Raw genomic sequence first — 16,112 nt, 5'->3', positions numbered from 1 at the left:
CTTTGATGTAAATAGATGAATAGAGAGGGAACACAGTGTAGATAACATATGAATATTGGGCATGAGGGGCATCAGATTCAGACAACATAAAATTAATGGATTGAGTGTGTGTGTATGGGAGAAGGGGGCCTTTAAAAAAGTTCAAAAGATGCCGATGAGAAACATTAGTAATATCCATCATGACAGTCAAACGTAGATTAAAAACCAACCTCATACTTAATATATTCTTGGTCACATGTAGATATTTCTTATGCAGGGTAGGTTGACTGCTCTCTCCAATGCATAATCACATCATGGTACTTGTATTTGCTTTGATTTTTTTTTAAAGGCCCCCTATATTGTCATTAATAAGCAATACCACTGCCAACAGATTATTAAGCCTGATGGTGTTCAGAAAAAAAAACGCTAACAGTCTTTGATCATCAGTGAGAAACACCAGAAAGAGCAACATTTGAACCTTTTCGTGTTAGCACTGTGAGTAAAATGTTCTCGAAGTGAAGAGAGGATATCAATAGAGTACATTTGCGTCATTATAAAGCACTGACGCAAGCAGCTGCTCTGAGCAGATGCACCCCTTCAAGATGTGAAACGCCCTGAGACTACCAGGCAGTATAATTTCATGTTTGCACCTTTTACACGATATGACTCACTGATGAAGGCCCCATTCGGTGTTTCAGTCTTATTTTTATATCATAAAGAGAGGTCAGAGGCTTACAATAAAGTGCTTCATTTTACTGTACAGATAAACATGACATATCTTTGAGTTATCGTCCACTCGCTGAAGACTAATCTTTAAGATTTAGGGCAAACCATTATTACAGTAGTGGGTCTGCTGGATCACACTTATTGTCTAGGGATTATAGCATGTCCTATTTTCAGGATTGTTGAAAGTTTTTTCCAACTGCTGATTATTTTCTCAGTTAATCTATTAATAATTCACTCTGTGAGTTGAAACAAACTGTGGAAATTGTCTGTCACTGTAGGTTTCGTCTTTTACGCCCAAAGCTCAGAGTATATGAATTTAATCCTAACCTAACCTAGAAAGCTAATTTTACTGGAGCAACTGGAACCAGAAAATGTATGGTGTAATCATTGATTGATCAACAAAGCAGTCACAGTTTTTATGGTTGATCTATTGGTCTTTTAATCAAGCTCTACTTGCATCCCTATACAAATATTAGTACACTCAATCTTTAGATGACCAATTTGCCATTATTTCACTATGCCAATCAATAAATCACCAGTTGTAGTGAAAAGGTGTTTTTCCACCTATAGCTAACATTACCTCAGATAACGGTAAAAAACAAAAACAAAACAATCAACAATGCTGTGCCAGTAAAATCTCAAACCTGTGTGGTGAGGAAATATGACCCTGCATACATTACATTTGGATTCAATATGGCAGGCAGTGAGGCTAAGCAGAATAAAAAAAATGTGTAAGTTAATCTGACAGTGGCACAAATTAACAACACCGTTTTGTTTCCTTATATTTTTGGGAAGGGGGAACTCTTAACAATCTGATATGGGGCTTAAGTTTCAAAATGTTGAAAGCCTTTACTCTCAGTTATTGTTTATCAGGGCAGACGCATACACCTGGTGGGAGAGTGCATTCCCATTATTCTGATGAACCCTGCCCCTGATAGGGTTTCTCATCACAGCTTTGTCCTTTGTTGACACCGGACCCCCTGAATTAAGAGCGGCCAATTAGAGGGAGCTCACCTCTGCTGAATTACACACTGATATCAGTGTCACAGTGCACAGGGTTCACACTACCACACACTGTGTATGAATTATATTATAACCGATATGATGCCACCTTCCTTGTCACCTCTTTGTCTGACATTGTGTGCAGTTGAGTCCGTGTTTGCATGCATTCATTTACAGAACAGCCTGTGGCTTGTTGTCAGGGTCGTCACATGGCACTTCTCAACATGCGAGTGTCCGTGTAGTGCCTTAATAAATAGCATCATCCTGACTGCTGTGTATGACTACTCTCCCTCCCACTGGTCCACACGGTGCTGTGAAGCTGTGTTTGGCCTTATGCTGCCAGGCCTGAGCCTACTTGTGCTGCTATGGCACAGCTGCACATTTCCATAGTGAGGAGGTGCTCATCATCCTCACCATGGAGAGGACAGCTGGACTGAGAAACTCCCCAATTCTGACAAACATTAATTGGATTTATAAAAGAATGCTGGGTAAACAGCCACCCAGGGAGATTTGTTAATGAGTGCCTGGCTTGGTTGCATGAAGCGTCTGTTTTCCTTTAACGGTGAGTCATGCAAAGCAAAGCTGCAGCATGGTATGCCAACGTCCTCCCCCGTCGCACCCTCTTCTTCCATCTTCTTAGGCTCAGGAGCGTTGTTGTGTAATAATGTGCAAGGTCTTATGAATGTTGTTATGTAAGCATTGTTTGCTGTTACTTTGTCAGACTCACTGATTCCTTCATATATGGTAATTTCATAATCATATTATATTTCAGTGTTAAATATAACCACCACTCTCTAAACCAGCAAACTCTGCCACTAATATTACCAGTAATGCCAGTAACAATAATAGCATAAATAAAAGAGGCCCTAATCCATTTACATGGTGCAGAAAATAGGATAGAAGAAGAAAACGTGGTCGGCTACTAGTCAATTGTAGAATGAACCAAGCCGTTTAATTAAATAATTACTGTGCGCAACTAAAACAATGTAATTATATTTCACACTTTTCATATTTCTTCCAGTTCTCACCCATAATAAGCAAGTATATTAGGTTGATATTTTATTTTCCATGTGGTGTTGAAGTTTTTTTTATAATTTATTGGGAGTCACATGGTATTGATGTTAAAGATTGTATAACTGTCATACTGATCTATACAGGAATCCATCTTTAAGCATTTTATTTCTTTCCCTAGTATGATTTTACACAGCCAAAGCACAAACGTAAAATGTCCTATTACAATAAGATAGATAATTCTGGTAAGTTATTGTGTTCAAACTAATCTGTATTTAGTCATGTCTGTGTTGGTCTCACAGGCCAGAGTGTGTCAGTATACACCTGCAGCATCTGTTGAATGAAATAGGCATGAATGCCAGCTGGGAAGGTAACACCTGAGCCTCGGATAATAAAGCCGTTAGAGTGGACAGGATCTCCGTTTGCCTACTGTGTTTTAATGACACTGCGTGGCACCTGAAGACAACAAGCGTTTCAGCCCTCATTGTCCACATCTGCCAAACATGTCATCAGATTAAAACCCGCAATTTGCGCTAATTGTCACAGTTGGAAGGCAATGTATCGTCTGTGTCTGTCTAGCACAGACATGGGGTCTTTTGTATACAGGTGGCGACAAAAGCGGATCACCTTGCGAGGTTGTTGTGATGAGTGACAGGGGAGTTGGTGCTTATGGGGTCAAAAGAAGGACGGACAATGCTCATCTTACCTGGGTGAGAAATTAAGCTAACCCATGCCCTCTGTAGGAGTTAAGAGAAGGGTTCCAGAGTATAGCATTGTGGGGATTGTGGGATACATAGTTTTAGCACTAGCAGCATGATTTTAAAAAAATTTTAAAAAAGAGAAGGGACACATTCTTGGGAAGTAAAAAAAATGGGTTGCCTTGAAGTTTGGAGTCAAGGGAGGCCATATCAGAGCCAATAAGGACAATTTGTGTTGCCCCTTAGATGCCAGGCCATCATCACTCACAGACCTGGCGGCACAAGAGCACCTCCTCCATCCTCAGGTTCTCAGAGCTGGCAGAGGGCAGAGTCTGGGGCATTCAGGTCAACAGCCGCACTGCACATGATAGGGGCTAAAGCCTGCATTGTTGTCCGCATATGAAGTAGTGAAACATGTAACGTTCAAATTTTGATAGGTAAACTCGTGCACATACTGTATGTACCTGTACAACACCCGCTTCATCTGTCTCGCATTGGGATAATCATTTTATCGGATTGGAATTATTGAAATAACAGTAGGGTTCTGCGTGGAGAGCAGAGCCATTCATGGGGCCCTGGGTTGGTTCTCATTCCAGGGCTTGGAAGCAGCAGATCTTGGATGAAAGGATGATTAATGAGGTAAGGCTTCCATAGCTGAGCAAGACAGCATTATGTTGCTTTGAAAAGTATATACATTTTAGGTAGAGCATGAATAAAGGGACGTTAAAGAAGCTTCTACAGTATTTGTTTGATTATCAACTCTTTCTTTTAAATAAGACAACAATTGTTTAGGTTCCTGTGTTTCCTTACTTGACACTTAATACAAAAGAAGCTAAGGGAGTATGTATTGACCTGACAAATGCAATGACCTTACCTTATTCTCTTATTTTCTAATTTGATTTCAAGGATTTTACAATACATACACAAAGCTCTCTCTTTGTATGATTGAATTGCTTCCCAAAATATGTCAATAAAGACAAGGGCAAATGAAAATTCGGTTGCAGGCCATGTTTCTCTGAAGGCTGCATCTCTGAGGGTTGAGAGATTAGGAAAAGACCTTTCTGAGTACTATAACTGTTTAACGTTTCAATGAATGTTTTGAGGTAAGAACTTTAAATACAGTATGGCTGTGGGAAATAGATTTGTTTTTGGTGATACCACATTCGATGACAAGAAAAGGTTGTGTTGTTAGGACATTAGGATTAGGGTTGTCTGTTTTTTTAGATTAGCCTCAAAAGTGAGGGATTAATGTTCTAGACTCTGAGTTGGGGAAGTTGGAAATACTATTGTTTATAATTCCACCACAGTCTAATAATCTGAGAAGCAAAACCAGGGAGCTTGGCCTATAGCCCAATTCTGGGACAGTCTGATTCTATGTCTACTCAAGAAGACAGACAGGAAGCACTTGTATCTCTGTTTGTGGTTATTACAGTACACAAAGTGATGTGTCATGTATTATGAAGGACAAAAGGGTAATGTGTCTTTTTGTTGATGGTTTTAAGGGCCCGCCACAGTGGACAATAAATAATAAGTGGTAGGTCAAGCTCCATCAACCACCCCACAGAACACGCCCAAAAGCACACAAACATTGTTATAATGGTGGTGTAATGTCAGTCTATCAAACACTAACAAGGTTAAGGATCTCTTAAGCTTGAACAACAATGTAAAAATAAAATAAAGATAACATTTATAGCAATAATTTGAGTTACTTATTGAGTAGTTATTCTGCAAAAGTCTGTTGTCCAAATGTAAGGCCTGCTGTTTAGGATTTACTGGTCACAAGTGGTGAGGTTGCAGATTGCAACCAACTGAATCCCTACCACCTACCCCTCCCTTTTCGAGCGTGAGAACCTAAGGTGGCCTTCGGGTAACATAATACCCAGAACGAAACACTATATGTATATAAGAATTTCAATCAGAGTTCAAGGCACACTATTTTGACGAAGCAGTCATTTATTTGTATGAATATTGCATACTACATACTAAAGTAAAAATATAGTATTTGGACAGCCAGTTTTTGGCTTTTCCATTCAGGGCAAATCTAGAAACAAGGCAGTGCAACATGGCAGACTCCATGGAAGAAATATTTCCATTGTAGATAATGAAGGGCTTATTCTAAGGTAACGAAATACAACGCTTAGATTCAGGTGATTGACACCAATGAACACAGTTATGAATTGCTAATAGATCCCTGCACACAATCCTTCAACCAAACAACGTCATTGCTGGAACCAATGGTTTTGAAATCATACGATCATATGATTGCATTTTGAAAGTTATGTTTAGTTTTTGTTTATTTATTTATCAAGGGGCATAGTGAGCCACCTTATTTACCATGCAGTTGCATTAAATGTCATCAAAACACAACAACTTTCCACCGCCCCCTCCACACCCCCTGCTCTAACTCTGTAGCTACATGTACTGTATATATCACTGAGTGATCAGACAGCGTGTATATATATACATCAGTACAGAATGTTCCAGACTGCAGCTACACAGCAAACATATAATGACAGATTTCCACTGATGCACTAGCTCATTTTGACCTTGACAGGGCTTTTAACACTGGCTTGTGTGACTGGACACATGATGAATAAAGGGGTATGTTTGTTTGTTTGTTTGTTTGTTTGTTTGATTTGACTCACCCTCTTCACCATGATGAAGTGAGCCTCTTCACGTGGCTAATAGGATTTGCCTTGGCCTGAGCCCTGCTTAATTTTCAGCTGTGTCCTTGTCAATCACATAAACACAGATTAACTTCAACAAAGACAAACACACACAATCACTCAATCTTTTGAGGATGATACTCAAGTAAAACATTCATAATTTGGTTTGACTTATTGGGGGTTATTTTTGATACAATGTACTGATTGTTCATCAGCTCCAATGTGACGGTTGTCTTGTTGAGTCAATAAAACTCACCTGACTATGTTTCTTAAAAGTCTTGGTCCACTAGATTTGTTAATCTGCTCATCCAGACTCATTTCCATCCCCATCACCATTATCATGTAAGCCGCAGTTGAGCCTATAATTGTCTGTATGTCTGAGAGTGTTTAAGTGACTTTGCCTGTGTCAACTTGTGAACTCGACCCATATCTCACATGGTGACACCCTGTCATTGAGAAGCATGTTCTGCGTCTAAAACTGCAGATGCTGCAATCCGCCTGCAAGCCGGGTCAAACTACCCACACTGTTCTCTTGCCAAATGAGAGTTACTCTGATACTGTCTGTTTTGGCTGGCAGCGCACCTCTCTCCAGTTTGCCGAGTTTGGCAGCTTGTAGCAATTAGCCAGTACCCAAAAGAATTTAAGCATCAGGTTTTGGTCATCTACAGGGAGGTTATTTGGCGCGGTTTCGAGTCCGTTCACCCACCTGCTGTTCATTTTTCAAAGTTGGTTTAAAAACCTGGGAAGAGTGCAACCCATGCAGGCCAACACCTGGTCAAAGGATTGTGTTATAAAGCCATGGACTACTTTATGTGAATTAAAATCCCAAGATGTAGGAGGAACAGAGATACAGAGGATACCCCTGTGTGTCACATAAGCTTTAAGAATGGCTGACAGGGCAGTAATGAAATACAGTGGCCTGGAGCTTCAGGCTACAGAAATAGCAACATTTTTCATGTAACCAAAACAAGGTGAGTAGAGGGGAAGAAGTTATGTAAGATACTTCTAGTCACTCTCGAGGATGGCTCCTTTCATTTGAAAACATTTAAAATGAAAAGCTACTCTGGGTTGTTAAAGTGACTATAAGGACTTCATATCATGTTGATTTATTTGGCCCAAAAGCTGTTAGTGTTTTTTTAGCACCATCGTCTCATGTATGGCTAGAGTGAACATTTGTTTGTGGCAACAATGCAAAAAAAAAAATGTAATTGTAATACAATTTGTCATTGTATTTGTTTAATGCCAACAGGATGAATAGCAATCTGCGAATTTGGGTTTGAGTTGGTTTACTCACTTGGTGATCTAGCCTCTTCACTTTTTTTACAAACTAGCCTAAAGTCTTTTCTCCAGTGTGTTCTTTATCATGCTCAAACTCACATAAAGCTTTGCAATGCTTGCTTTGTGGCTAATGTGGCTAACATTAGCTTCATTCACCCAACTTTAACTAAAGCATTAGTTAGCTTTGTTTAAGCCACCAGTTTAAATGCATATATTGATGTAAAAGCAATGTCCCACAATGTATCTAAAAAATGAAATATACATATAAATACCAGTCCTGAGCGCAGAGAGACAATTGCAGTGAAGTCTCGAATCGCTCCAATTCTTTTCCTTCTGTTTAATGGCTAATAAGTTTGACTGTTGTTTTTTGCCCACGCTCTATCACTGTCCCTTTTTGCTTTTTCATTTGTTCAGTTTATCAGAAATGCTTTCCTTTGCTGATGCTGCCCAAGTATACGCCATACACTTATACTACTTTTCTGACCCATGACAGGCATTAATATTAATATTTAGAAAAAGGAAAACCCCAATCTTCTTGCTTGTACGATACATATATATATATTAGGCATGTGTATTAAATTATAACTGTTTTATAACCAGTGGAAAATGTGTTGTAGAAGCGTTTATCACCAAGTCTTTTTCAGTAAATAATGTAATAATCAAAAATATCATATAGAGGTCATTACTACACTTTTTTCCCCTATGACTATCAGCAGTGTAAATACTCAGCCGCTGTGTCCTGGCCTGCTGTGGGCTCTGCAGTTCCCCGTTGCTGTGTGCAGCAGGCAGGAGGCCAGGGGTAGCCAGGGTGTGGTGAGATAAGATTTCACCTACGCACTATTTGTCAGCAAGTCTGTTGCGTCCCACTGGGGTTTTGTGGCAGCAGCGAAGCAGGTGGGGAACGGTAGAACAAATGGAGGTGGGGGAGTTGACAGCCCCTCTACCGGTGTCTCCTAGATACAGTGGCAAGTGAGGAGGCAGAGGAAAGTGACGGACGTCTGTTTAACCACATGGGAGGCCCATTAGAGATGCACCTCCTCCCTGTCTGACTTCCTCAGCCCCATGAAGAGCCCACCTGGGAGGATACCTCTCTCTCTTAAACCCCCTCTTCCTTCTCCTTACCTGCCTCCCAGAGGCATCCTATACAGGAAGCAAAGTGCCAGGCCCCTGCTGCTTTGTCTCCGGTTCAGGATGAGTCCCTCGTGGAGTCCCAATCCATACGTCACTGGCAGCACTGAAGACAGAGAGCACTCCCTCTATCATTATAGAAACAGCAGAAAGCATCCTCTCACTGTCTGTCTGCAGCCTGCCTCTCTACTCTGTCTGTATCCCGGAGCCAAGAAATATAGTGTGGAGGAAACTGACGCAGAGGAAAACAAAGGGGCACCAAGGTCCCAAACAAAGAGAATGTAACCGAATGTGAGTTTGATCAGAGTCCAGAGTGTAGGGGAGAGTTAGGTGGAACCACAGTAAGCTCTGCGTTGAGAAGTTATATTCTCCGGACACATCTGAAGAAGACAGTGGGGATCCAGCGTAACTGTACTTTGCAGCATCAAAGCTCTGTCAAGTTCAAGAAGAATTTGATTACGTCAAATGGAGTAAAGGAGCAGCACAATGACTTGCAGTTTCTAGACTTACAGCAGGAGGAAATGCAGCCCTGGCATCACCATCAGCATCACCTTCAGCATCATTCATTTTGCTTCTGAGGGTGGCTAACTGATCTCTGACCTGCTGCGTAACTTCCTCCCCTCTGGCTGGAAATGTTGTCTAGAGGCTGAAGTGGGATTCAGGGTGTGCTTGTGACAGCATGGGGGAGATGTGCTATGTGGGAAGACGCCTGCTGTGGTTTTAGCCTCTTCCAGGGCTGCTGCTGGGGCAGGAACAGGAGGGTCCAGCCTGAGGTATGTCTTGGAGGCAACAGGATGCAACCACCTATTTCTTTCCTTTCTTCCCCCCTTTTTTTTCTATTACCTGTTCCAAATCCTATAGTCTTTCTTTTCAGAATTGCTCACTGGTAGCAAAGTCCTCGTTTTGGCTCATGTCGGAAAAACATGAACTGTGACACTTTCTTTGATTTATTATTAGTTGCCATGGTGAGATATACTGTATCTGCATTGTTTTGCTAACAGCTGCGTTGTCGCCTTGGTGACAAAATGCACAGAGCATTATGACTGTCCCAGGTGAGCATTGGCTGACTTGTTGCGGGTGGTTTGATGATTTAGCCAACTGTTTCATGTATGCTGAAGATACTGTACATTTCAGAGCTAGAGCATGACTGGCACCTTTCATTTTATCTGCAAGCTTAAATGTTAAAGGAATAGTTTGACTTTTGCGAAATATGCTTATTTTTTTGGGTGGTGAGAATTTAGCTTGGGCTAAATATTAACACTCACTTGAATGCTATCGGTCGACAAATGATAGTTATTATGTCAGCGAGAACATAGGTTTGAGGTAGTCAGGCCCTACTCCATATAGTCTGTGGTTTCTCGACAATATGATTTAACACATTTAGTAAAAAAATGTCTAAGCACGGTGCAGTGTAGGGATATTTTAAGATGCAAAGTAATGTGTGACTGTGTCTAAAGTTATATCACGGCAGCACAATGAGCATCTATTTGGCTCCAGCTGTATTCTAGGTTGTATAAGATGTATGCTTCCTGCTGCAGCCCTTGTTGTTATTAATCAGGCTAGATTTAAAAGAGCCTCCCAGTCCTGAGAGTGCAACCTGTTCTCCTCTTGTTGTCCCTCTGTTTCCTCACTCTCCTGAAGGGCCACTCCACCAGCAGGGGCTGAATGAAATTCAGAAATCCTTTTTCAGTTGTTGCATGCTTGTTAACAACACCTTACATATGTCTGATCTAGCTCCATGGATTTAACTTCATGATCACAGTTTTTTTATTGTACAGTTAACTTCTTAACCAGAAACAGATTAGGGAATAAGGGAATAGATTAGGAGAGAGTAATAAGGAGGGTGGAAACAGTTGCTTATCCTGTCCTGAGGCTGATTACTGTAGTGGCCACTGCTGTTACAAAACAGCTGTCACCTAATCATAATCATCTCCTCATCGCATTAAGCAACTGAGTTGTAGTATGTGTTGGGAATTAGTCTCTGGAGAACAATATTCTTATATAAAGGCTGTTCTCTGATTATGAATTTGAGGTTATTACCTGCTCTCTGCTTTGAGAAAACTTTGAAGTCTGTCTGTCAAGTCTGTTCCATGACTCAAGAAAATAAAGTGTTCAGGTTTAAAACAGGAGAATATTTTGTTTGTATCAATTAAACAGAAAACATGTTTCCTGCAGTCTTGCATTGGTGCGTGTTGGCCATAAAAAAACTCGAGACACCAACCCGGTTAAATAGTAGTAATAGTTTCCTGGATGTCGAGGATGTATTAGGGGGGGTCAGTGTATATATTTTCAGGCCTTTATATAGAATGTTTAGACGGTTTTAGGAAAATTAGGAATTATTACGTTTCTTTCTTATTGTCTGCCTTTAACGCAAACTCCTTTTAATAGTCTTAAAGCAATATTTTATTTTGAATCTGACAGGTTTGGGAGCACAGATCCATATAATCACTTAACATATTGAATGGAGCTAATGACGTAGGCCTACAAGAGAAGCCGCTTATTATTTAAAGTATAGTATTTAACTTTTGTTCTTTTTCAAACTAAATTCAAACCTGGTGATCTGTTGATATAATATATTTTTCCCACGCATACAAACCTAAAAGGCATCGTTGTTATTTTCTTTAGTGACTCAATTTAAACTCTGTTTTCCTTTGATTTTGCAGCTCCCTCAAAGTTGAAACCATTGAAAAAACCATTGACGTAAAGCTAGAGTCTGATCTCTTCACACGATAAAATGTTTCCAGTGTGACACAATTTTACGGGTGCAAAGCCTCGCTGGAGCTCATTTTAACAGCCAGGGGTCTTCATAACACCCTCTGTAAATTGAGTATGGCCACGACGTACGTGCGTCGGTGTGAAACCCTCTCTGCTCAGCGTCGGTGTTGGAGAGCGCATCAGTCATACCGCATGGTGTAGGTGGACGACAGCAAGCGGATAAATGCGATCTATATCGGGAAAGCCCCGGCTGTCCGCGGCAGAAACCTGAACAGGTGGCTCCCTCGGAGCCGTCGCAGTAACGCGCCAAGGCAGAGACCCTCGACAGCTTGTCTCGCTAATCGCTTCTCTGACGACAGAGCATTTACCCTCGTGCGCGTAAAACCAGGAGTCCTGCAGGTTTGAATTGGTGGATAAGATCAGTCATCAGGATTGTACTCATCAGTGTTGATTCAGTCCTCTTCGCGAAGTTTTGGATAGTGCGTCTTGTTTTTGAGGCTGGAATGACATATTTGGATACTATGATTCTTTCTTGGATTTTATAATCTCTCCTCTGAGTTTGGATTGCCAAGCAATTATAAGGGCTGACAGTGAGAACACAGCATGTTGCCAGAAATTAACAACAAGGTGAGCCACTTTGATTTGTAAGCAAGTGGATTGGTTGGTTGTAAAACACTTGTTTCCTTTTGATAATGTTATGACTGTGGTTTTCTGGTTTATATTCATAGTCAATTTGAAAGCTGTTCATAGTAAATGGGAGTGTCTCTATGAATGTATTTTAATGGCAGGGCTGGTCTAGCATAATATCAACTTGTCTAAAGTTAACTTACATATTTCCTATATTTGCTTTTCCACGGAATAAGAATTTGTTTTGCCCAGATACAGGGCTTCATTCCAGACCAATTCCTTTTTGGGAAAATCCCTCCACAGGTGTCCTTTTACAATGGCAAAAAAAAGAATCTGTACCTTTTTAACTGTTCATTCTCCATTTATCTTTTTGATCCGTGATGATATTTTCAAGCTATTCTCATTTTGTAATTATTCATATTGGCCATTTGAATTCTTATTTTATTTTCCACCCCCTTCCTCCTGACGCCATGCCAAGATGTGATGAAAAATCTGATCCATTTCTATTTCAGTCGTTGTTTAACCACATTTGTTGTGCTGACATATTCCGTTAGTCTATATGTGTTCTGGTGTATTTTTCACACCCTACATGGAAACTTGTAAATTTAACCCCTGCTGCTTTTGGTTTGTAGAATTTTTAACTGGTTTTAGAAAGCAAAGTAAGTTTGACTAGCTTTTACAAACCACTACCATAACACATGGATTGATCCTGTCACATTTGATGCCTGCAGTAAACAGCCTGCGTGATTGAACATTGAAAAATGACTCTGCATGTCTGACAGCTGATAGTGATACGAGGCACACATGTACAGTTTGTTGATGTTTACCCTCAGTTGTTTTATTGCTTTGCTGACCTTCTGACCAACTGACCCCAGATGGGCTGACAGACCCCTGCTGTGATGGTCATACTGTACCGCCAACGAAGATCTCAGCATTGCTCCTGACTTCTGTTTCCGTGTCTTCCCTTCCATCTATTTCTGTCACTTTATTTGAACTTGTCGGCACATTAGGAGGAAACGCAGTCAATCATGTTTCCTTTATAAATGGACTGCATTTACCGTATGTCTACACAGGGATGAGAATTTAGTGTCATACAAAAAAAAAAAATCCAATCTGCACTTGAAATATTATGTCTTTTGCCCTTGCAAAACTACATTTTAGATGGTGATACTGACATCGATAAATATGAATGCTCTGTTGTTTGGGATCTTAACCCTTTTGCCTTGTGACATTTTCTGTATTTGAATTGTACATTTGTATTAATCATGTTGACTGTGTTACTACATTTGGCATACCTTTTGACAATGTTATAAGGATTTTTGGGATGTTCAAATTCTTTATATCATTTAATATTCAGTAGTTACGATCCGTTATAAAAATAGTTTGAACATTTTTTCAATGAAGATTAAAATTAACGTTAATGTGCAATATTTTCTGGCAGTTTTTGGACAAATAATTCTTTTGGGACATCAGAGCAACAAATAATGGTGATGGCACAGCACCTGGGCACGAGCTATGATGTAACTGGGTTTCCAATGGCTAATTGCTCATCAGCCAGGCTTACCACAGACTGTTTACAGGAGGTGTTTTAGAAGCCAGCCTGCCAGATTGACCCACATGGAGCCTGTTACCACTCAACATGGTCCTGGGAATAACACATGACAACAATGTTGTGTCATTCCTTTCTATGGCTGCGTGTTGTTTTTCTTACTGAAAGATTATATAAACTTCAATATGAGCAGCGCGGCCCGTGCCTGTTTGTAGGATGTGTTTTTATCCATTGAGCAGTGAGACCCAGAAGGTTAGGAGTCAGTTCAGTGGCTCATCCTTCTTTTCTAAACGACACTGCAGTGACAGCTGATGTTGCCTCTCAATCTGTGGTTAAGTATAAGATCATGATTTGGAAGCTATTTCTTATATAGCACCCATGGACAACACCCCACTCAGTCTCCCTCCCTCCCTCCCTGCCTCTTTCCCCGACTGCCAGGCTGGCAGAGAGTGTTAAGCACGTATCCCCATATGGGGCTAAGCTTGAGTTCACCCATATGGTGTCCGCCCCAACAGCTGATTATTGATGCACGTGTAAGCTGGCTTGGTGTCAGAGAGAATCGTGCAGACGTTCACGTGGTACTTATTTTTATTTTTTTATATCCGGAACTCCGTTCTTTTATTAAATTTTTTGTCTTCCCTTTAACACGTTGAGCTGGGTCTGCAGTGAGCACAGGCGCACAGGCATGTTCACACCCACTGCCAAACACATGTTTATGCACATGTTCACAAACCAGCAGGTACACAGAGAATACTGGAGAGAGAGGGACGTTGTTGCTAGGTTTTTGTAGAAGTGATCTATTATAAGATCACAGTTTATTATTTTTTCCCTGCAATCTTGCTCTGCTGCCCACATACTGTGTGTTTCTGAGGAGAATGCAGAATCCACGCAGTACGAAATCAAGAAGCCTGAATATTAATATTATTAATCATAATATTATTTATGTCTGCTTTAATCCATATCTGATAAGGTATAGGAGTTCCTTTATCTCATCTCGGAGATGACATTCTTATGTCACAGCATCTTTTTGTGTTTTTTTTCTCCTATTTAACTGCTCTCATTCCTCCCACAGACATCTCGACCGGAGGCTTTCTCTCACCCTCACAGACTCCCAGCAGAAGGAAACCGTCTTGGAACAAACCGACCGTGTTCACAGGTCAGGACGACCCCAACCACAATATGTATCAACACTCATCTTTCCCCTCAGTGTTGGAGTAATGTGAGATGGACTATTGTTATTGATACATTTGACTCTCATTGCTTGAATACAAGAGCTCTTCATGAGAACAGATAGCATTTTGTAAAATTCAGAAAAAACTATAATAAATCACAATCACAAAAATGTTAATTAAACCGTTTTTTTTTAATCTGATAAACGTTACAATCAACAGTAAGACATTTACAAATGTAATTAGAAATACAATAAATATAATAAATAAATCGTATAAAACTTATTTACATATTCGAAAAATAGGACGAACTAATTATTTTGTTTATATTTATGACAGAGCTGCTCTTTAGAAACTGAATGTCGCACTAAAACATCCGTGATGATGTTCTAACTCATTTATATGGACATTTATTAACTACCTAAAAAAAACATGGATGTGATTTCACCCGTCTGTCATCACATGTGGTTATGCCGAGCAACCCATCACAGATTTTCATTGATACAAGTGCAGTTTACTTAAGCAGCATTCCCCCGCTGACTGTACACAGGCACGCAACTGTGTTTACTTCCTTTGCCTGTTGTGGCAGGTGCTTGAACCTATATTTAGCCTTATCTCTATGCGTCATTACCAAGTTGGCAGATCCTGCAGGAGCTCTAAACACATGAGATGGAATATCAGATCTACCAAAAGGATGGGAAACCTTTTTTTATTTCCTGTCATGCTGTTAATAATTAATATGAAAGCATATATTATGTTGCTTATACATCCCTGAAGGCTGCATGATAGCATGCAGTAATAGGGTAGCTTTTCCCCATGACATTTGAGTGGAATCGCAGCTCAGTAAGTGAAAATACTCTTACATATAATCAATAATGCTCCTCTTAATATGGATACTGGTGGGATATCACATTTTTCCCAGAGAACTCTGCCATAGCATAGAGGTCTAATTTTGCCAGTCATTGGCAGGGCTTAGCTTTGCAAAGCTGTGACACATGTAATCGTGCTAGTAGAGCAAGCAGGATGGCAGCCAGTGAAAAGCAGTTTGCTACTCTTTACCTCCCCCACAGAGTCGCCACAGACAGACTTTGTCAGGACACAGCCTCACAGGCTTTGTCCCAATTTCACTCTCAACCTGATCAGTAATTCCAGCCGCGGCCTGCTGGGGGTCCTGGTCATCTGAGCCCCTGGAGATAAAGAAGAGATGTAGATCACTAGCGGAGAATACAAAACTGACGAGATGCAGTCAGACACAGACACATGCTTGGGAAAAAAGTAACAACAAGGTTGTAAGTCTAAAAAGAATAAACCTTTAAGATTTCACACTCCATGACCTACTCCCTGTAAATGGTTATTTTGTTGTGTGTTGGTGTGCCTCTCATTCTGTAGTGTTGAAAGACAGTGGACTATTCCCCACAGAAAAATATCCTAAAAGACTTCTAGCTGTGGAAGTTGGCCAATGTCTTTCTTGATTTTCCTAAATATTCTCTGTATGCCAATTACACTGCAATCTTCCTTCTTCCAAGTCGCACTGCTATACATTATTGGAATTTGAAAAACACGA

The 16,112-nt window shown here is 40.4% G+C and overlaps 1 protein-coding gene across 5 annotated transcripts in view; it reads left to right on the top strand.

The window, feature by feature from the left end:
- dyrk4 (dual-specificity tyrosine-(Y)-phosphorylation regulated kinase 4) overlaps nt 1-16,112 on the top strand; it is a 28,036-nt gene that overhangs the window by 1,466 nt on the left and 10,458 nt on the right. Inside the window, exons 1-2 of one of the 5 annotated variants that reach the window (XM_063898502.1) lie at nt 4,020-4,055; nt 14,452-14,535. In XM_063898502.1, the coding sequence (XP_063754572.1) occupies nt 4,044-4,055; nt 14,452-14,535 (96 nt within the window). In that variant the 5' untranslated portion in view covers nt 4,020-4,043. Of the gene's footprint in view, nt 1-4,019; nt 4,056-9,118; nt 9,262-11,328; nt 11,831-14,274; nt 14,350-14,451; nt 14,536-16,112 lie in introns of those variants that run through there. The other 4 variants (XM_063898485.1, XM_063898493.1, XM_063898508.1 and 1 more) reach the window with 4 other exon arrangements.

This window comes from Eleginops maclovinus, chromosome 2, assembly GCF_036324505.1.
Source record: "Eleginops maclovinus isolate JMC-PN-2008 ecotype Puerto Natales chromosome 2, JC_Emac_rtc_rv5, whole genome shotgun sequence".
In the NCBI taxonomy this organism is placed as follows: Eukaryota; Metazoa; Chordata; class Actinopteri; order Perciformes; family Eleginopidae; genus Eleginops; species Eleginops maclovinus.
This window is presented reverse-complemented; position numbering and strand designations above follow the sequence as displayed.